A 22,177-nucleotide genomic window follows, 5' to 3' on the forward strand; every position below is an offset into this window, starting at 1 on the left:
ATACATACTTTATTATTTAGATTAAAGGGTGAGAGGGTGGGTTATGTCTCATACTGGACTAGCAGTAATAATTTCATTTAATACGCTATAAAAAATAATCAAATCTAAAACTTTTCGATTACAAATAAAGCAAAATCAACGAAAAATCTCCCTCGTTCATAGCATACTAAATCTCTTTCGGACTATGCAGTGTTAAAATGAAATTATAATCTTCCTTTTGACTTTGCATTTGTAAACTAACTAATTTATATACCCTTTATGCTTTAATTCACTGAGTCACTGCGGATGAACATGAACCCACGGAAAATAAGGATATATAAATAAATAAATACAATTGGATTTGGATGCTGTGGAAAATGCAAATGTGTGAAAAGATTGTGTGCGGTGGGCAGGTCAAGTGGGTCATTGTACTTTTATTCCCTCCTCTCTTCTTTTTGGCGCAACTTGCGCGTGGGAGAAACAGAATCCCCCATTTCCATTTCAAGACAAAATTATTCATACCTCAAATATTTTTATTAAACTTTAAATATTCTTTGTAATAATTTTTACCAAAAGTTGCCATTGGATTAGGGAAGATCAAAACCATAAAAGTTTGATGTAACAGGCCAACGTTGTCTTTGGCATATGGGAATGAATGGGATGATTTCAGAAGTATTCTTATTTTGTATCTGAAAAACGAAAAACTGTTTTGCAAAATTTTTTGGGTAAATTACATTTCACATTCTTGAGTTTGGATGTAATTGTAACCTCATACAACGTTTTTAAAAATTTCACTCTCATACACAAACTTATATTTTTTTGCAATTTCATATATCCGTTAATTAAACCGTTAAGTAACGATATGGCAAATGCATGACCCCACCTATTTGACGACATGGCATATAAAAATAATTAATTATAAAAAACAATTTAATACAAATTTAAATTAAAACAAAACAAAAATGGGGCCCACCCCTCTTCTCCCACCTGAGCAAAGCCTCCATCTTCATCTATTCCTTTTCTGCAACACAACCAGCCATCTTCTTCTTTCTGCATCACCATCATCAAAGTTGAAATTTACACGACCAATAATTTGAAAACAAATATGATTCCCAAATCTTGGCACATGGCATGGCGTGAATTGACACCTTTGACATCGGCGGCTGACCATTCTTGCCACCCAGCCCTGCAGCAGCGATTCCAGATCTGAATATCCTTCGTTCACTGGCATGCGTTAATGAGGACGATTCCTTCCTGTGGGGTTTGTCTTTTCGAGTTTTCTCCATCTAGGTCTTCCAATCAAGTGTCGAAGAGGAGGCAACTGCACCTAAGATTAAGGGCATGAGCACAGAGAGCTCTCGATCTCGACCCCTTCTTATGAGCCAGTCGAAAAAGGAAGCTATTTCAGACACAAACTCAACTTCGGTTCCAGGAAATTTTCTGGGGTTTTTTTTTTTTCTTCGGATTGACAGCGAAAACTGAGAAAAAAATTTAGGACATTTGGGGAAAACGAAGAATCAGAAGAAATTTAGAAGATTTGGGAATGGATTTTAGGGAGGGGGAGGATTGACATGGAGGTTGTATGGGATGGGTGGTGGCGGTGGAGAATGAAGGAGATGGAGGTCCTTTGCTCATGTGGGAGAAGAGGGGTGGGCCCATTTTTATTTTCTTTTAATTTAATTATTTGTTTAAATTGTTTTTTGATAATCAATTATTTTTATATGCCCCGACATCAAATATGTGAGTCATCCATTTGCCACGTCATCACTTAACAGTCAAATTAACGGTTTAACTAATTGATGTATGAAATTGTAACAAAATATAAGTTTGTGTATGAGGTTGAAATGTTTTAAAGATGTTGTATGAGGTTGTAATTGCACCAAAACTCAAGAGGGTAAAGTGTAATTTACCCAAACTTTTACAAAGACACCTTAAATGTATCAAGTTATATTTTACTAGTAAAAATAGTGTTGGGGCCTAAAAATGTCACATACCAATCCAACCAAGTCTCAAGGCCCAATTGTCATGCCTACATTCAAGCCAAACACATGCCAAGGTGCGGGATCGATGAGAAATATATTCACAAACATGTCATGTCACGGTGATTAAGCCAGATGTTCACACCTTGCTTCCTCATGCTAGTCAATATTCATGCTAAGCCCAAGTCACACATTCGGGGCAAAAGATCAAAGCCCATACCCATTACATTTCATGCAGTCAACATTGTGGGAGAACTAGCATAGTTTACCCCTTTCCCTGGCAAGCAAACCCCCTTAGTTAGGAATAAACTAGATTCATGCATTAAATGCATGCTAAGCCCAGCATGTCAGGCATTTAATGTTGACTTTCCCTTTCCAGCTTGCACAGACAACCAACGTGCAAAAGCCATGAGGCGTGCTACCGGAAGTAGCACATGCGGAAAGTCGCGCCTCGAGAAGAAGCAAACTGCAAGTTTCAACAATGTAGCTACCTTACACCAAAAATGGGAATAATATGAGGGCTAAGGAGAAAGGAAAGGAAGACCAAGCCACAAAGAGAGATTCATTTGAAGCCTAGAGATTAACCCTTCACTTACATAAGGAGGGAAAAACCATTAAAGGGTGGTAACACAGATGAAGGGAGAGAACACACAGAAGTAACACAGAGGGAGATAGAAGAAACGCAAGGAGAGAAAACCACCTAGACAAGCCTAGAGATTTCCATTTAGTCCAAAAGCATACTTCAAGCCTCAAGCATCGCCATTCATGCAACTTTAATAATTCCCACAACCTTCCATTAAACATCTTAGCCATTAGAAGCCTTGCTATCACTCTAGGAAAGCCCAAATTACCCAGCCCACAATGCCATGCAACCATGCAAACCCTTTCTCTCTCATGTTAAACTGATAATTTTCTAACTTCCACACCATGCTTCACTTGAGCAAGTCATTTTCTTGATCAATCATGTCATCTTCGAGCTGCTGATGTTACTGGGGTATTCCTAAGACAAGCTAATTCTTTCTAGATATTCCGGGACTTGTTACGAATCCGCACCAAGAGACACAAGAGGACGTTCTCAAAGCCCAAGTCCACCTCGACCTAAAAGTCCTCCAACAAATAGAAACGACACTTCAAAGATGAAAAGTGAGGTAGTAGATAAGTGGTAGAAACATATAAATACAATATAGAATATTATTTCCAGTGTTACATGATACGATTGATTAGTTGATGTTTCAAAAATTGATGTTGGTTCATTGGAACCATATAAACCAATACCTAAAACTCCCAATAAAAAAAGGGAACTTCTTGCAGTGTACAAAATAAATTTTGTAGCTGAATACAAACGTCTCTTCACCCCCCCTCCCCAAACGAATAAAAGTAGATAAATTGGAATTATCTCTAACTTCAGGCCCTCATTATTGATTTTATCATTTATTTGATACTTACTAACCCTAGTCTTAATATATTTATTAATGTTAGTGTCAGTATCTATCACATCCTGGCCCGGGCGCCACCACAACCCGAGCCCGACTCCACCGTAGCACGATATTGTTCACTTTGGGCTTACCATTCCCTCACGGTTTTGTTTTTGGGAACTCACGAGCAACTTCCCAGTGGGTCACTCATCATGGGATTGCTCTAGCCCCCTTCTCGCTTAACTTCGGAGTTCCTACGGAACCCGAAGCCAGTGAGTTCCCAAAAGGCCTCGTGCTAGGTAGGGATGAAAATATACATATAAGGATCACACCCTGGGTGATGTGGGATGTCACAATCCACCCCTCTTAGGGGCCCGACGTCCTCGTCGACACACACGTGGCCAGGGTTAGGCTCTGATACCAAATTGTCACATCCCCGCCCGGGCCCTACCACAACCCGAGCCCGACTCCACCGTAGCACGATATTGTCCGCTTTGGGCTTACCATTCCCTCACGGTTTTGTTTTTGGGAACTCACAAGCAACTTCCCAGTGGGTCACCCATCATGGGATTGTTCTAGCCCCCTTCTCGCTTAACTTTGGAGTTCCTACGGAACCCGAAACCAGTGAGCTCCCAAAAGGCCTCGTGCTAGGTAGGGATGGAAATATACATATAAGGATCACACCCCTGGGCGATGTGGGATGTCGCAGTATCAATATTGATCAAGCCCCAATATCGACCTTCGTTGTAAGATAAAAATTGAGAATTCTCCAATCAAAATATTTTCTATCCATGTTTTTATCCCGAATATCATCTTCTACCATATTAAATGATTTTTGTTTATATGAGTTGTAATTATAGAAAATATCTTGGTTAGTTTTTACTTGAAACGATGACTATAAATGTCAGAGATATACCCCTTCTAAATATAAAGTATACAAAGGAATCCTATTTTGTTTCCTCTTGTTTTTTTTATTTGTCCACACTGTGTCTCCTCTTGTTCAAAAAGAATGTTAATACTTTATACATATTTGAAATGCTAAATTAGTTAGTTAATTGGTTTTAAATATAAATTCTTTATAATAATCTATGTAGAGAACGACCTTGTATGAACATTTATACTAAAAGTAACTTGTTTCTCTTCCAAGTATTTTAAGTGTTTTTACCCATTTTGCATGTGTGGTAAAAACCCATCAAGAAATTGGCGTCACTGTTGGAGATTTTTTTTTATAGATAATTTTTGTTTATCATATTCTTGGTTAATTATTTCTGTAAATAGTTTTTTTAATCTCGTTTTTGCAGCAGGTACAATCTGTGCATGGCTACTACCAGATTACAAACTGCACAGCTTGCACAGTTAGACCTCGAACTTGAAGTACACTACGACGAACGCTACGGGAAAGGAATTTGACGTGGGACCCTCCCTTCAGAGGACTTTTCTGCATTACCTATTTACTGATTATGCGGACAGCAAGGAACCAATGGCCTTGGCAATACCACCAACATGTCGGCCACACAGACAATCACAAGAGGCCCGTGCCAATGATGTCCCGAGCTGTATTGTGTATTCAGAACAGGAAGAAGGCAAAGCTTTCGAGATCAAGCACTACATGCTTGAAATTTTACCGCCTTTTCATGGGCTGCCAAATGAGGATGCCAATATACACGTTACAAAATTTTTTATGAGATGCAAGAATATTTTGATGAGAGGTTTTCGGCTGAAGCTATCAAGCTTCGTCTTTTACCCATTCACTGTGAAGGAGAAGGCGTAAACATGGCTATTCACCCACCTAGCTAATAGCATCACTACTGGGATCAATTGTATACAAAGTTTTTGAACAAATACTATCGTGCTTCCAAGATATTGAATTACAAGAGAGAGATTATGACATTCTCATAGTGGCCAAACGAGAAGTTTCACGAGGCATTAGAAAGATACACAAAGATGTACATGAAATGTCCATATGCCGACATTGACACAGACACATAGACGAATAGATTTTTCAACGGGCTTAATACTACATCTAAAAAAGTCATATGTCAATGCATCAGCTGGAGGATATTTGTCATCTGAATCAGCTAGGGGCGTTTGAATTATTTGATATGATGGCTACATGATCTCAACAATGGGCAGCCGAGAATTCACAGAAAAGGTTTTGAGATGTCAGTAGGATCTTCCAGCATGTTAGCACAGATGAAAAAGATGAAAAACAAATTCGAGAAATTTGACGCCAAGTTTGACATACTTTTGAGAGCAGATGGTCGTATCTGTACATCGACCGTCACCTCCCGACAATTCATTGTGTTCTTTCGTAGCATGCCCACTCATGACATTCTAAGTTTCCCTCACAAAAGTTGTTATCCTGAGCTTGCGGAGGAACATTTCAACATGACGAATAACTTTCAGAGGCCTAGGATTAACTCTTATGCAAATTATTACAATTCAGGATGGAAGGACCATCCTAATTTCAAGTAGGTTGACAACCAACAGACCATACCATTCCAGCAATTATATAATAACAGTAGAAAAGTAAATTCATGTCAAAAGTTTTAGTCTGTAAGGGTAAAATGATGAGTTTGGCAATTAAATTAAAATTTTAATTATTATAGTCATATGAATATATAGTGATTTTTATACTTTCGTTTTTTGTGTATAAATTTTTTTTTTCTCTTGTTTTTTTTATTGTATTTCTTTATTCTCTTTTAATTTTTTTTTTTGTTATGTAGTTAAAAGAAAGAGCAAAAAGGAGAAAATAGTCTGGAAATCACTTTTCCTGGTGGTTTCAAGTTTCATTCAAACATGCGACAAAAGTTCAAAAATCCAGTCTAGATTTTTTTTTTTTTTTTTTTTTGGTGGAATAGGATTATGTCCTCTCCTATTCTCATACCCTTATCTCCCATTTTATTTTTTGTTATATTGTTTCTATTAAAAATTAATTATAAAATATTGATGTGATTTAGTCGTACCTGTTCAAATAAGAGAAAATGAAATAGAAGAGAAATTAAAAAAGAAGATAATCCGCCCTTTTTCTTCCACGCCTAGAAATTGTGGGAATGAATAAGGTTAAACATGGACAAGCCCACCACCGCAGAATTACAGAGCCCATCTACCAACATAATTATTCAACATTGAACTCTGAAAAGTTTAAGGTGTTCTTTTGCTAGTTTTGCATCAAATGTGCCTCTACTTCCCGAAATGGTTGTTTTGTTTTCTAAATTGGAAATGCTAAAGGGTGGACATTTTAGTGAATTTACCGAAGGTTTAGAGATCTAGTTACTTAAAATTTATTTTTGAGTAAAAGTATGATCACCCATTTTACAAAGGGTTGGGTTAAAGTATTAATTCAATTGAAATCGACCAACTTAAGTGACAATAATTTTAAAAATACATATATATTAGGCAAATATAAATACACACACGCGCGCGCACACACACAAATTCATTTGAGTCCGCTTCACAATGTAATCTATGATCCAAACCGTTAGTGTTTTTGATATCACTACTAGATCATCAATGAAAAAGTTCATCCAAATTGAAAATCATTTAATTCTGTAATTTATTTTTGTGAATATTTCATTGTTTATCGACAACTCTATCGTGAGCCATTTCTCATGTAACAATTACATAACCATCAGCTTATGATTTCAGTAAAATTTTGCAGGAATGATCTTTCAATGATAAACTAAAATTGAGGTCATTCAGGTTTTGAGAAATATTGGTCAATAAGTCTAAACAAGTGGTTAGTTTCGTATTAAAATATTAACTGGTTAGCGCTTGACCGCTCTTGTATATACATAATACTATATACAGTTTAGTAACTATTAAATGCACTTGCTTATTAATACCTAATTTGAATAGTGGAATTTGCATATCATGTAGTTATTCCACACACTATTAATTATTTGTCACTCCTAATTACATTAGGAATAAAAAACATACTACGTCCAATGCAGTTGAAATTTTGAACCCGACGACTTCCATGTTCTCTTGTTCTCTGTTGATATCTCTTGGTGGTTCGACCATGGTGGTTGTGGGATCATGATTTGCGATTTTGGTTCCAACAGCGGCATGTGTCGACTTCTCTCGGAATCAAATTAAATTGAAGAAAAAGTGAACTCGGTTATAGTTGCAGTGGATCATATTACTAGGTCTTCGACTTTCTGGGTTTGCAATTCGGGTTTCCTTGACCCGATTGTAATTAAATTAGTCTTATCTTGCCCGCCCATTTTAATCCAACGACTCTTGTTTAAGATGTTTATCTAGTGATATGTCTTTTAAAGAAGGACTGATCGGGATGTTATGGTGAGGGTGCTCATCAAGTTTTGGATCTTTATTATTGTAACTGTTTGTAAGCCCAATTGGAATTGGATTTTATTCTTAAGCCCAAATCGAATTGTATTTTGTTGGTAAGCCCAATTCTTATTTGATGATCGTCTTCTTTTGGTAAGCCCAAATCGAATTGTATCTTGTTGGTAAGGCCAAGCAATTTTCGGGCGGGTTCTAGGTCGTTGAGGCCCAAAAATTGTCTGGTCCGAAATCATTCGTACTACGAAGGTGGTTTGGTCTTTTAGATTAGATGGGTTCACATTTCGATGAAAAGTTCATTTTTGTTTGGTTAATTTTGATTTCGAAACTGTTAATCCTAACTCGCGTGTTCGAAGATGCTTTAATGGTGATAGGTTAAAAGAAAACACTTGTTAGTGTTTTATGGAAAATAACTTACCAATGCTTTAATGTTTATTAGAGAAGGACTTACAAGTACTTAGCGATTCTAACAAAAATACTAATGAGATATTTCTCGCTTACTTTTACTTCAATTTTTCCGAGTGACAACAAAATTATTTAATATTTATCAAACAACCTCTAAAATATGTGTAGTGTACAAAGTTACAAATAATTTTATTTTCCAACAAAATATTTTTTAGCGTAATTGTCACAATTTCATGTAGTATTCCAATGACGTGCACACGTAGGCACCATTTCTCAAATGAGTGTGTTACATGTGGAGGTCCATGGGTCCCACATAGTCGGGAGCAAATATTTGTGTCCATGTACCTCAAATTCATGGTAGCTAGCTTATGTCATTTTGTCTAAAACAACTTCTTGAGGGTAACTCAGGTAAGCCCCTTTGCCAAATATACTCGTGCACTTGCTCACTGCCTCCAAATGCACTTCTTTTGTTCCTTGAAAATTCCCGTCGTCAAATACGTTCGTCACGGCTCCTGCCAAACCCGTAGCCAAACTAATCACCATTCCATTGATCCCCACCTAGTCGTTTGGAGGAACTAACGGAGACATCAACGGCCTGTAAATCGGCTAGTGAAACGACCACGTGACGGAAAATTTGTGAAAAACTAAGTTCATTAAGCAACATATTGCATGCATTTAAAAATTAAACGTCGGATGTATGTTAGTATGCACTTTAAAACAAAACTTAAACCATGAACTTCAAAGCCTACTAGTGGTGGTGAACCAAGACTCAATTTTAATCACAAAAGAGGTAAGATTCTTTATACGATTGGAGTTCCTCTTTCCATGAGCAAAGGCTAATCATCTATGAGAGGGCCTTCATTCCTCTTTGAGTCCATGGCCTTCATCTTCATCTTGTAGTCTCCTTGGATTCTTGGATTTGGATTCTTGAATGATTCTCCAAAAGTCCCCTAAGTTGGAGACCTCTAAGTTCCGACACCAAGGATGGTGAAGGAAGAAGATGGGTGACGAAGCAAAGATTGCTAGCCCATGGTGGCCAACCTTCTAGAGGAAGGAGAGAGTTTTGTGTTTTCTTTCTTTGCTTCTTAAAAAAAAAACCCTAATGAGGTATGGAGCTATAAGTTGCCCTTATAGTACTTCCAAATGAGTGGAAATGAGTGGTGAACTTGTAATAAGTCCACCATCTCCTTCCCTCTATCTATGGCTGGTTTTGCTTAGTGTGTCTAGGTTAATTTCCATTTTGTATTAGTTGTCATAAGCTTAAACTCAATGTCAAACTCATTTTGGGCCCCAAAACCCGAAATTAATTTAAGGCTTAAATGAACCTTTCTTCTTCAATTAATTAACTTTAAATTAATCCTTGCCATATACAATTAAACTATGTAGTTGTCCTTAATCATCTTCATTTTTCCTTCAATAATTACCTTACACAGTGTATCACCCATTAGGTTCCTTTTAGCGAGGCAGTAGGTGATTAGAGCTCTTTCCAATCGACTGTGAATTAAAACTTACTTTCAATTCTCCCTTTAGTGATTATACATCTTCAGGGCTTCCACAAGTTATGAGTGACACCTATCAATATGTCATGGCTACGTAAGCTAATCATAAGAGGTTGGAGAACCTATTTAGTTTTGGATTACAAATGCAAAACGGTATTTCTCTAATACAATGCTCTTGATCACATTGTTTGGTTTGATAGTTTATTCATGTCTACTATCTAATGAAATTCTCTTACTTATATGATTACTAATCTGATTTGGAACGACTTACTAAATCTCATTCATACACTGGTAAGAGATTCTTAATCATATTATAGATTATTCTCCCTCAATGGCTTGAATGTTAGAGATCCCTTGTTACGCATTCACCTGCCTTTGTGGTTAAGTAGCTTAACCCCAACTACGCTATGGATGCCTTTTGATGAGTGCCCTTAACACAGTCAAAGATCAATGACCTAACCACAAGATAACTATGATGCCATCAAGTTAAAGGACTATTTTGCATTATCTCAACTAAGAGCTCTTAAGTGACATGAGTATGAGAACTCCTTGTTGATTACCTTCAATTGACTCATTCTCTATTGAGCACCTTCAGTGGACTCATTCTCTATTGAGCACCTACATACTCGTCTTCGTGCCAAACATGCCAATGACTTGAGACAAGTCACTCGCCTGGAGAAAAGACATAAAATGTACTGATCTTAACGGATCATCACTACCCAATTGACAATCTTATATGATCAAGAACGTTTAAGATATGTGTACGAAAGATAATGGTCTCATGAATCTAACTTCTTTAGATCACATTCTCCTAATTACATATTCATTGGACTTATCGTTCAAGCGTATAACATATAATGAGATGGCTTTAAATAATAATATTTGCCCTTGCATTAAACTAATGAGATGGCTTTAAATAATAATATTTGCCCTTACATTAAACTAGTTTAGTTTAACATGTGAAATGTCCATAAAGTATCATCATATGATTGGGTTTTGGGCACATTTCCAACACTACGTGCACTGACTTGGACTCTGGCTCGCTGTGTTACTCGCCCAAGCTTAAGCCAGTTTGCCCATCTTTCTCCCTTAGTTGCCTAATGCCTTGGAGTTACAACAGCTCCTATAGAACCGTCAACTGCCATGTTAGCGTCAGTCGAAACGACATTAATTTGCGTTTCAGCCTTTTGATGCTTTGGTTACTGGAGCCATGAGTTTTTGATCTATGAATGTTTTTTCTGAAAGAGTAAGTTTTTCGAGGATTTAAATCCTTACGGTGGGGGTCGATCAGCCTCCTCTATATTTTCTAATAGTTGCCACCATGATGAGACCAATGGCTGTGAGATGTGATGGCCGGAGCTCAAAGATTGAAAAAAAAGTCAACTAATATGGACCGTTGGATGGGGCAGAACTTATTTTACCATACGATATTGATGGTATAGTTCACTTTCAGGAGTGGACCTTTGTGGTACTTGAGCACCGGTGGTTGTTGTTGTACTAAACTGACAGCTTACGTATGATGGTTGTGTAAGGGCTGTGGAAAATGGAAAGGGTAAGAAAAAATGTGACCCAAATGGCCAAATAGGAGAAATTTTTCCTTGTGCACAGAACACGGGTGGTACATCACGCATCATTATATAAGTGGAGGGAAGTTTTATTTGAAAAATTGTTAATTTTTTAACACAAGTTTCTCACCACTTGTATAGTGACACGTGGTGTACTACACTGTGACACATAAAAAAATGTCTCGCCAAATAGGAAGTAGAAACCATTGGCGATTGGAGTTTTAGCTTGTGTTAAGTGACTTGGTGAGTTATATGACTGTAGGTGTTTGTGAAAAGAGAAATGCTAAGGAGACTCTCTCAAAAGTGGGACTCTCCATGGACTTTCCGCCACCTTATGTTTTTGGCATAATTCATGTGCCAACATTATAAAATAAGGAAAACTAATGAAAAAACTTTGAATTTTAACCAAAAGCCATCTAATAACTTTATTTAATGATAAGGGAAAGAGAAGAAAAAAAATAAAAAAAAACTTATTAAACGCGCGTGCAGTCTCCTTTGCTGCTGCATCTTCTGGCAGCTTCTTTTTCCAGTACTCATCAACTGGGGTCTAAAAATTGCTTTGCCTGAAGCAACTCCAATCATAGCTGCTCCAATATCTATTTTACAACACACACCTTTATATATTTGTACAATATATATACACACACACACACACATACACACCCTACTGCATATTATATATTATGGACATATGAAGCACTGAAGAGTACCTTATGCAACTTTATTTGCGAAGCCACTACCTTTTATACCTACAATTTTGATTTACATGATGCACCATTGAGACGAATGCAATGTTCCCAGCAATTTCCATCCACATAGCTGGTGCCGTGAGATGCTTCGGAAATTGTATGGTAACTAAAATTCAGGGTTTTTAAGTCAACACGGATATTGAGATGATTGAAGACTTAAGATGCTTCTGAATTGAAGGACATGAAGCGGGGATACGATCTGAGCTCATATCTGTGGGTGTATTCGATTTAATTGGTTTCATTTGCGTTAATTTTTTTTTATTTTGCAAAGGGAGAAGGTTAAATTTGATAGGAGCATATTCATGCGACTTAAATGGCTTGTTCTCGTGCATTTACGTTATGTTTCTCTCGTTATTTTAGTCCTTTATGCTTCTTTTGTGTGTTTTCAGGTTCTAAGGGCCTAGGGAGCATAAAAGTGCATTTTGAGGCCATTTGGAGCATTTTTGGGCATGGATTGGATAGCTTATCCATGGAGCCAAGAGGATGGACGAATTTGAAGGCCTTGTATACACTTGAAGACACAAAACAATGGCCCTAACCCAATCACATAACACCTTGCCATGGGCTTAACACAAACACCATTCCTTGCCATGCAAGGAGGAGCAATTTGGGTCCATTTCATGTACTTAAACTCTAGCCCAATCCACAATCACATTATGCCATACAAACCAACCTATTTTAGGCCCATTCTATGTACTTAAACCCTAGCCCTTTAAACTAGTTCATTTATTACTTATCAAACCATTCACTTATCACTCACCACATATCATTCACTTATCACTTAACATATCATTCATTTATTTCACTTCCATACTCCTCTTAATTCCACATGCATTCTCACACATGCACATCATTCACTCACATTTCCACCATTCATTCTTTATTCCTTTCCAAACATCTCACATGCATTTCCACCTTCCTACTTCATCATTTCCACCACTCATTCTTCATTATCTCCTAACCCTACATGCATTATTTATTGCATCTTCACATGCATTCACACACACTTTACACATTCAAACCGTGAGCTCCCATTCCTATATGCCATTTTCAGATTTCCACCCACTAACCTAGTCATCAACACATGCACTTCCACCTTTCATCCACAATGATTCATGATTCATTCACTTTGCATCCTTTAATTCAATCACATACTTTCCCATTGTATAATACATCCACATGCATCTTTAACCAACAAACATTACAACCACATGCACCCTTTTCTCCACATTCCAAACATTGCCGTGCCTTCCCTTCACAATTTCAGCTTTCCTCCTTTTAATTCCACATGCATTCACTTCATCATTACACCACCACTCATTCTTTAAATCCACATGCACATTCAATCATTCATTCAAGCCCCCTTGTGCCATGTTTCCCCCTTTGTTCCCACCTATCACATGCATCATCATCAAACAAACTCTAATTGCCGTGGGTTCCCTTTGCTTCCCTTGTGCAATTCCAAGTTTTCACATGTGTCCTAGCTGTTTTTCCATCATTCCTCCACACAAATGCTTAAACAAACAGCCATATGTTCCCTCCACTACCCCTATAAATACCCTAGCATTCATTCATTCACTCCCCATTCAATTCATATCTCATATTTCCATTCACAACACTTCACACAACACAAATACACATCCATTGCCGCAATTCCCCTTCCATTTTCTGTGCAGTTTTTCTCCTTCATTGCAGCCACTATCCAACCACTTCCCATCCCTCCAAAACACTTCACATAATCCCCAAAGCTCACCTTAGACCTTGTGCTACAACAACGAAGAAGAGAAGAGTGCCTAAACGTTCATACAATTCAAGTTTGAGTTGTTGGAATGTTTAGGTGTTTCTTTGATTTCAATGTTTAAATTCAATTTTCTTTGTTTTGTAATGGAAGAGAAGAGTGCCTAAACGTTCATACAATTCAGTTTGAGTTGTTGGAATGTTTAGGTGTTTCTTTGATTTCAAAGTTATGAGGAACTAAACCCCCTTTAGCTAGGGGGTGATTCGAAACTATGTTTATATTTGCAATTTGAATTGATTACGTTTGGTTGGAATTTCATAAGTTGTGGATTCAATTCGTTTAACTATTTGATTGATAACTTATTTATGTATGTTCATTGAGATTGCAAGCTTAATTTTCATGCATAAATATGACGCTAGAATATAAGTGAATTTCACCTAATCGCTATGAACTTATATTCACAAGTAGTGGAGGTTGCTTATAATCGCGTTAAACGAATTCTTGGCATAAGTTTCATGCGTATTCCATAGTAACGAATGCCTCATCGATGTTTATGATTTCCGTTGAACTTAATGATCTTTGTTGAATGTCTCTATCATGCGTATTCCATAGTTAGGGACTTTGATTAAGAATAATTTGGTTGTAATGCGTATTCCATTCAATCCAACAAATTTAGGGAAATCTGAAAGTTAATCTAAGCGGATCTAATTAACTTGGAGCATTGAGTTTCACAACTTATCGAAAGACCAACTGAGAATCAATTTTGTTTGCAAGTGTAACATGTGTGGAGAAGAACCCCTTGGCTATTCCATCATCCATATTTTTTTATCACATTCATATTTACATTTTGCCTTTAATTATATTCTGTCTTTTTAATTTAATATCGTCCAACCACAATTCCCCCCCTATTTTGTTAAGTCTTAATCATTCGTATTTGTTTTATTTTTGTATCTTTAAGCTTGTGGAGTCATAAACAATTGCAAATTCGTCTAAATCAAGTTCTAGCTTCTATTTGAGTCAATTTCATTGTTTTAGACAATTTGAGTTTTTCAAAGCCTTTCTGAGTCATAGTAGTCTTGTTAAGAGTATTTTAATTTAGTTTTTATGTTTTTAAGTCAATTTAGAAGGTTTTAGCAAGCCCTCCTAATCCCCGGTCTAGAACGATCCCTCACTTATCCATTCTACTACAATTGTCAAACGAGGGTTTAATTTGAGTGTCAAGTAATTCTCGCATCAAAATTGTAGGTGGAGGAGAAGAGGAAACTGCATATGGGTGAATAATAGAAGAAAATTCAGTAGTTGGTGTTGAAAGTTAAGAAATTGAACAGATATAGAGAAAATTTGATGAGTATGGTAGAAAATTTGAAGAAGAAAATGTGTTTAGAAGGTGAGAATGTGCCAAGAAAATTCAAGAAGAAGGGAGAGAAGAATGTAGTACCGCTAAATTTCATAAACAGTGTAGTACCATTAAGTTTCATAAACATTGTAGCACCGTTAAGTTTCATAAGCATTGTAGCACCATTAAGTTTCATAAGCATTGTAATGCCGTTAAGTTTCATAAACCATGGTAAGTTTTATAAATAGTACCGTTATGTTTCATAAACAGTGTAGTATCGTTAAGTTTCTTAAATAGTGAAGTAAGTTTCATAAATAGTGTAATACCGTTAAATTTCATAAATAGTGTAATACCGTTAAGTTTCATAAACAATGGTAAGTTTTATAAATAGTACCGTTATGTTTCATAAACAATGTAGTACCGTTAAATTTCATAAACAATGAAGTATTGTTAAGTTTCATAAACAGTGTAATATCGTTAAGTTTCATAAACAGTGGTAAGTTTTATAAATAGTACCGTTATGTTTCATAAACAATGTAATACCATAAAGTTTCATAAACAGTGACAGTATAGTAAGTTTCATAAGCAATGTAGTACTGTTAAGTTTCATAAATAATGTAGAAAGTTTCATAAGCAGTTTGTGCGAGGATGTGCGGATTGGCGCGACAATTTTTTTTAAAATTTTTTTGATATTAAAATTATGTCTTTTTTATTAAAATTTAAGTTCTTTGTTATTTTTATTAAAATGTATGAGTTTTTCATTAAAATTTAAGGTTTTTTTTTTTATTAAATAAAGTTATTGTGTGATCTTTTATTAAAATAAAGTTAACCCAAATTATTTTCATAATAATTTCTTATAAAATATTATGTTAAAAATTTAAAGTGTATGAGAATCTATGAAAAGTTCCACAAGACTTCTTAAACATTTCTCTTGTGAAAATGCCCGAGAGAGATGTGTATTCATACACAGGATGGAGGGGACGTACACAAGCTATAAAACTCAGGGACAGGTGGGTAGAGAGAGTGAGTGATTGGTATGTTTTTAAATGCAGTCGCGTGGGGATTAAGCTTACTTTATTGATTGGGATGAATTAAAAGGCAGCACAGCACCTAGGGTTTCAATTTCGATGAGCATTGTATACAGATCATATGTTTTGGTTTTGGTTTTGGTTTTGAGATTGACTACACCTTCCCGTCATTTTCCCCTTCGTGTTTATCCTCAACATTTGACGAAATTCTAACACTTGTCACGTATATTTAATTGGTAAGATACTAAATTAAGAGATATTTTTTAGTGTGACCGAAAAACGAGATGGTACATTATGTGTTACTATACAAATAGTAAGATATGTGTGTTAAAAAGTTAATAACTTAAATATTAAAAATTTTTACTACTTATATAAAAACACATGATGTACTACTCATATTATGCACGTCTCACTTCTAATTATAATTTCAATAGTACTTTTATATTATGCACGTCCCACTTCTGATTATCAACAAATTACTTAAATGACAAGCATCAATAGATTAGGTGATTAATAAGATTTAAGCTTTCCTGTGGGTTGGTCGGCGTGGAACATAGGAATGACACAATTAATTAAGGATGTGGTGGTTCTATATATATGGCAACTGTTTAGTGATAAGTGCATTTTTGCTCACCACCATTTATTTGGTGTATACTCACCATCCTATTTATCATCATTAGATGAGTTTAAATTTTGAGATTTGTGCCTATCCACTACATGCATCTCAAAATTCAAATTCATCTAACGGTGATAAATACAGTGGTGAACATATATCACACTAAATGGTGGTGAGAAAAAAATGCTCCTGTGTTAGTGGTGATTTTAGATTCCTTCGCATGCTAGTTATTAATCACACAATTAGGGTTTCCTTCTAATTATCCATCTTTAATCTCTAACGAGGTAATCTGCTTGTTTTCGGTAAAACTATCCAACTTTAGTACAAGGTCATTTGCCCCTAAACTAATATTTAGTGTGTATGCTCTTGATGTTGATGTGTTGAGAAAATCTCATTTCTACACAAATTTCATCAATTTTAATCTTATTTATTGTCAAGGAGGATTGCTTAGGGTTAAAATAAAAACTTGCGGTCCGTCAAATAAATGGGATCAAACTCCAAGAAAATTGAACAAAGGTGAGATTTTCTCAACACAACGTCTTTAAGAAAGACTAGATGTCCTACATAGAGATGGACTTGATATATTTTACACATATAATGAATTGATCGTCGTAGTACTGAAAAGTCTCTTATTTATGCTTACAACATATGCAAATATATATCACTAAAACACTTTAGTTTTATGTTTGTTAGTTTGTTGATTTTTTTTAACCTTATCTCATTGTCCGCAGTTCCCGTTTATGTCGTAAATAGTGGATTGCCATGATAAATATGTCATTCATTTTCAACTCACTGTATTCCGAGTTCAATCTCTTCATTCTCCGTAGTTTAAATGAATTTAGTATATAGATTCTATCGTTAAAAAAAAGTTCCCATTCTGAAATGATTTCTGCCTCCATCTTTGCTTGAGTTGGTTGTTGCTTGATACATGCACCAAATTTATATGTCCGATGTATTCACCAATCAATTTTAGTATATAGTCTGAGTCTGAATTTCACTTGTTTTTAATGTGCTAATAAGTGTATTGAAAAATGATCAGAAAGTAAAATTTGAAATTATAATTTCAATTTCTTAGCAAACTTAGTAAAATTTGAAATTATAATGGTAGAAGATGACTAAGCTGTTAAACTAGTAGTAGCGTAGAGGTGAAGAACCTTGGAAACTAAAATGGAGTATGTATTGTACAGCGTTTGACGAACAATACTACATATCATGGGTCGGAAAGACGGAAAGTTCCACGCACCCGGCGACAGTGGTGAGTGGAGAATGGTCGGTGCTAATTATGACAATCTGCGCATTGTCAGGCGCTGAAGCAATCTAGTAGTACTAGTTAATTCTTCACGTGTAGATTAAAAGAACAATATACATGAAACGGAAATATTATCGTCATTTAATGTTTTTTGTCGATAAAATAAGAATATGTGAATAAAAAAAATTTTACATATGCCTTTATTTTATTAACACAAAACGTAATCATGGTAGTGTACTAATGCCATGTAATTCATTATCGTGGATAGGAGACTGGAGAGGGTGCATGTATTATGCATATGAATGCTGTCTAAGGTATTTTATTAACACATGAACCATGCTAGCTCACAGCCGAATATGCGCCGGCTGCTGTATGTGAAGGTCATGAGGTTTATGGAATTGGAGCGCAAATGTTTCAAGTTTGTATGGTGCTGGCTACTTGGACAGCGATGAGTGTGCTCAAAGGCATAACGGTCGCAATGACCTAAACCTACCAGCACACTGCCATTGATAATAAGTTTGACCAAGAATAAAGAGGGTAAAGGACATGCACGCATTGCATAATAGGAATCGGAAAAAAAATTTCGACCCAGTGAACTTTTTTCCGTTGACATACGTGAGTCAATTATTGTATTTATTGTAATATTGGGTAATATTGTGATTTCCTTTTTATTAGGAATATTTTTGTACATTATTTGTTTATATAGTGGTTAAGTCAGGAATTATAGAGAGGAAGACAAAATTTAAAAGAGTAAAAGGTTAAAAAAAAAAAAATTAGACAACCGAATCATTTTAGATAGTAGATAGACGATTTTAACGTCGTTCATAATTCATTAATACAAACAAGTTACAATTGTTGTTAACTAGCTTTCATGTCATGAAAACGTTGCATAATGAGCTCATTATCAATAAAAGCAATAACATTGATTGCCCTTCCCGATAACTTTTCTTGGTGTTTTATGGATTTTAGTTGACAAGGACCCTTCTGTTGATAGTGTCACGAATTGCTTCGTGATAATTAGGCTTACAATCAATCATTCGAGGGAGATTGGGTTGAATGTAGCTATGGGCTTATAATCAATTGTTTGAGGGAGATTGGGCCGATTGCCCTTCCCCATAACCTGTTTGGACCCAAAATATTGGGCTTGGGCTAAATGTAGCTATGGGCTTGACACAAAGTAAAGATCTTCGGCCCAGGTCATGTTTCTAAGATGGAGTCCAACCCAAGGTGGGATGGCCGAATCCTAATAAGTGTACAACTCTTAGGGAGTTAGGTTAGATTCGACTGAGTCTTAGTATGAGTAAAATTGTTTAAGGATAAGGATGAATGTTGATAAGATTCGTAATATTCCAAGAATCAAGGTTCATGTGTGATTAAGATCAAGAGTGAATAAAATACCAAAAAAAAGAAAAAAGAAAAAGAAGACTGGGTTTAAAGTCCTAACTCTAGTAGGAGTGCCCGAGCAATAAAGACTGGACTGAGGAATGCCAAAGAAGAGGTTTTGCAACATTTAAGGGACCTTCAACACAATATGCAAATATGCCCTGCACACTTTCTTGCTTTATGCGAAACCCTTTCATCTTTGAGAAAAACACTAACCTTCCTAACTTCGTCAAGCACATCTTCAGTTTGGATTAATAGCATTGTGGTTAAGAACTGGCGACATCTTTAGTTTGAATTAACAGCACTGGAGCCATAGAGTCAGGCGATTGAGGAATGCCTTCAGTTTGGATTAACAGTATTGCTTTGAGTTTTGTTGACTATTTGTCCAAGTCTCGATCAGCAAGGAGTCTTTGAGTCCTTGTTGGAAGAGATCATCTCATTAGCGTCTCGCGCGAGTTGAGGTGTTACCAGCTTACGTTGTTTGTGACATTCAAAGCCGAACCCATATTATGATTGGATATTCTCGAGTGCATTGTAGAGTTCGAAATTCCAAGAGCCAAACCACATTTACAGTCAAGACACTTATCTTCTTTGAGTATTTGTGTTCTTATAGTATAATACAAATTTGGTGCACTTATATTTTCACGAATATAATTGAAGCAACTGAGCCCGGAGTTGATGATTCGTGAACTTTGCAGTGACTTGTAGCCTTGTCTTCAGACTTTAGTACCTAGAAGCCGAGACGAGTTCAACACCATCACCACATTCATTTACTCATCGACCGAGCTCGGTCGACAAGTTGGCACACCCCGCTTTCAACCGAATGCCGTAGTTAGCTCATTAGCTATTCAACCTGTGGACCACGTAGGTTTGTTAATTTTTAAGGTCAACACAACAAATCAAATACTTGGAACACTCAACAACATTATTATATATTGCATCATATATTTTTTTAAATTATTAAATAAATTTGATAGCTGCCGTCAAATTTGACAACATTGGTTTTGCCTTCAATTGATTCAGCTTCATGTAAGAAATTGAAGGCTCGGTCGAAGAGAGATTGCTGTTATTTTTTTATTGTTGTAGGTCTATGTAGCAGTTTTGACATCTTATTTAGAAATGTTCTAGGATAACTAAGCATAACAAAATAATACCAACCATTAAAAGAATAACAAAATAATGTAGTTATATTAATTTTCAATGTGATACAAAAGAATAAAAAAAATTTAGATATCAGAATACATCTCCCTAAATCTCTCTCGTAATGTACATATATACTTTAATATTAATTCGTATCTCCTGTTAAAGAGTCTCAACCCTCAAACCAAAGTAGAACAAGTTGAAGTCGAAGGGTCGAACAGAGCAGGAAGCAAGTACTTCTTCCCATTCGATCCATGAGCATTGTAGCTAGCTCCGGTTGTGGGGTCCACCAGTAGGTCCCCAGCATAACCAGGATACGCCCCTTTGCCGTAGACCCCAGGGCAAGCAGAAGCAGCTTCCAAAGGAGCCTCCTTCGGACCCTGGAAGTAGCCGTTTCCGAAAGGGTTGGTCGCTGTCCCCGCCAAAAGGCTAGCCAGGTTGATCACCATGCCGTCCAGGCCCACGTCGTTGTTGGGGGCAACAAGGGGTGGGCTCTGGGGTCCATAGATGGGCTGGTGGAATGGCCACGCGCACTGCCCCGGGCACTGGGTCTCTGAGTTTCCGACCCAAATGTAAGCGAACTTGTTGGATTTTGATCCTCTGATTTGACTAGCGTCGTTGGATGAGCCGTGGGTGCCGCAACTGTTCATGCAGAACCCGTCGACAAGAACATCGGACGATGTCAAAACGACATTGATTGCGGAGTTTAGTGCACCCTTTGAGGCCAGCTGTTGGATTTGGCGGGAAGTGAGGGATTTTCCAAGAGAGTAATTTTCATCAAGAATTTGGGTTCCCAGAGAGAGGGAGAGAGATGAAGAGGGTGTGTTCAAATGCGCGAGGTGGTAGTATTTCTCTATGGACTTCCACCACGTGGCGACGGATGGTTGGTCGGAGGTGGGTTTGGATAGGGAGGTGAAGAAATCGGAAACGATTGCACGCTGGGAGGGGGTGAAGCGGCCGTACCAGATCAAGTTGACGGAGAATTGTCCGGTGAGGAGAGGGCCGTTGTGGTACTGGAATTGCATTTGGTTTTTATCGGAAGTTTCAGCAAGGTTCCTGGCTGCTGAGCTGAAATGAAACAAAGAAATAACAAGGACTAGTTGCAAAATCGCAAAAGCTGCCATGGTTTATTCTAAAGAAAGTGATCAAATTTGGGAGTTGGGATTTTAATGAAGCTGAAGTTTTTGTGGAGTGGGATGGAAATGGAGGGAGGAGGTGGGAGAAATATATAGGGCTGGAAAGTTGGGAGGAAGAAAGTGCATGGAAGGAGGTGGGAAGGGTAGGACTTTTGAGCAAGTAAAGTGGAGGGAGTATTGACCAAAAACAAAAGGAAAGTAAACGGGGGGAGAGTGAGAGGCCAGCAGCACAACGCGTTGCGTATTTTTAAATTTAGGGCTTTTGGAAGGAGAGGATCTGAAGACTTGTGATTAGATGACAGAATTGAGGCAGCTATTGGATTAGAGTAATGGTAGGGAGGAGGAGGACGAAAACGCGTTCGTTTTATTTGCTTTTTTGTATTATTTCAAAGGTATGGTGGACTTTATGTGGCGGAGGGTGTGACTAATAAATTGTTGATGAAATTTTGTCATGCAACTAAATACAAAAGTTGGACAAAAATAGATTCAAATGAAGTTGGCCCCTACCATTTAAAATAATAATAATAATAATAAAAATGATTTGAAAACTTTGAATTTTAATAATAAGGACAAAATAAAAAGTAAAGTGAATAGTACCAGGATTGACTTTTTAGTGTAAAAATATGATTTTTCGTTAAAGTGAACAGTACCAGAA

At 36.7% G+C, this 22,177-nt stretch overlaps 1 protein-coding gene and 1 pseudogene across 1 annotated transcript; both read right to left on the bottom strand.

Moving 5' to 3' along the window:
* Positions 1–10,596: 10,596 nt before the first annotated feature.
* LOC137726943 (protein EXORDIUM-like 2) lies at positions 10,597–11,964 on the bottom strand (annotated as a pseudogene).
* Positions 11,965–20,406: 8,442 nt separating this feature from the next.
* Positions 20,407–21,601, bottom strand: LOC137713709 (protein PHOSPHATE-INDUCED 1-like). Its single transcript, XM_068453054.2, has one exon. It carries the CDS (start codon positions 21,508–21,510, stop codon positions 20,566–20,568), a length of 945 nt encoding a protein of 314 aa, XP_068309155.1. The 5' UTR covers positions 21,511–21,601; the 3' UTR covers positions 20,407–20,565.
* Positions 21,602–22,177: the final 576 nt, after the last annotated feature.

Source organism: Pyrus communis, chromosome 15 (genome assembly GCF_041283825.1).
Source record: "Pyrus communis isolate YQ-2024b chromosome 15, ASM4128382v1, whole genome shotgun sequence".
Taxonomy (NCBI): Eukaryota; Viridiplantae; Streptophyta; class Magnoliopsida; order Rosales; family Rosaceae; genus Pyrus; species Pyrus communis.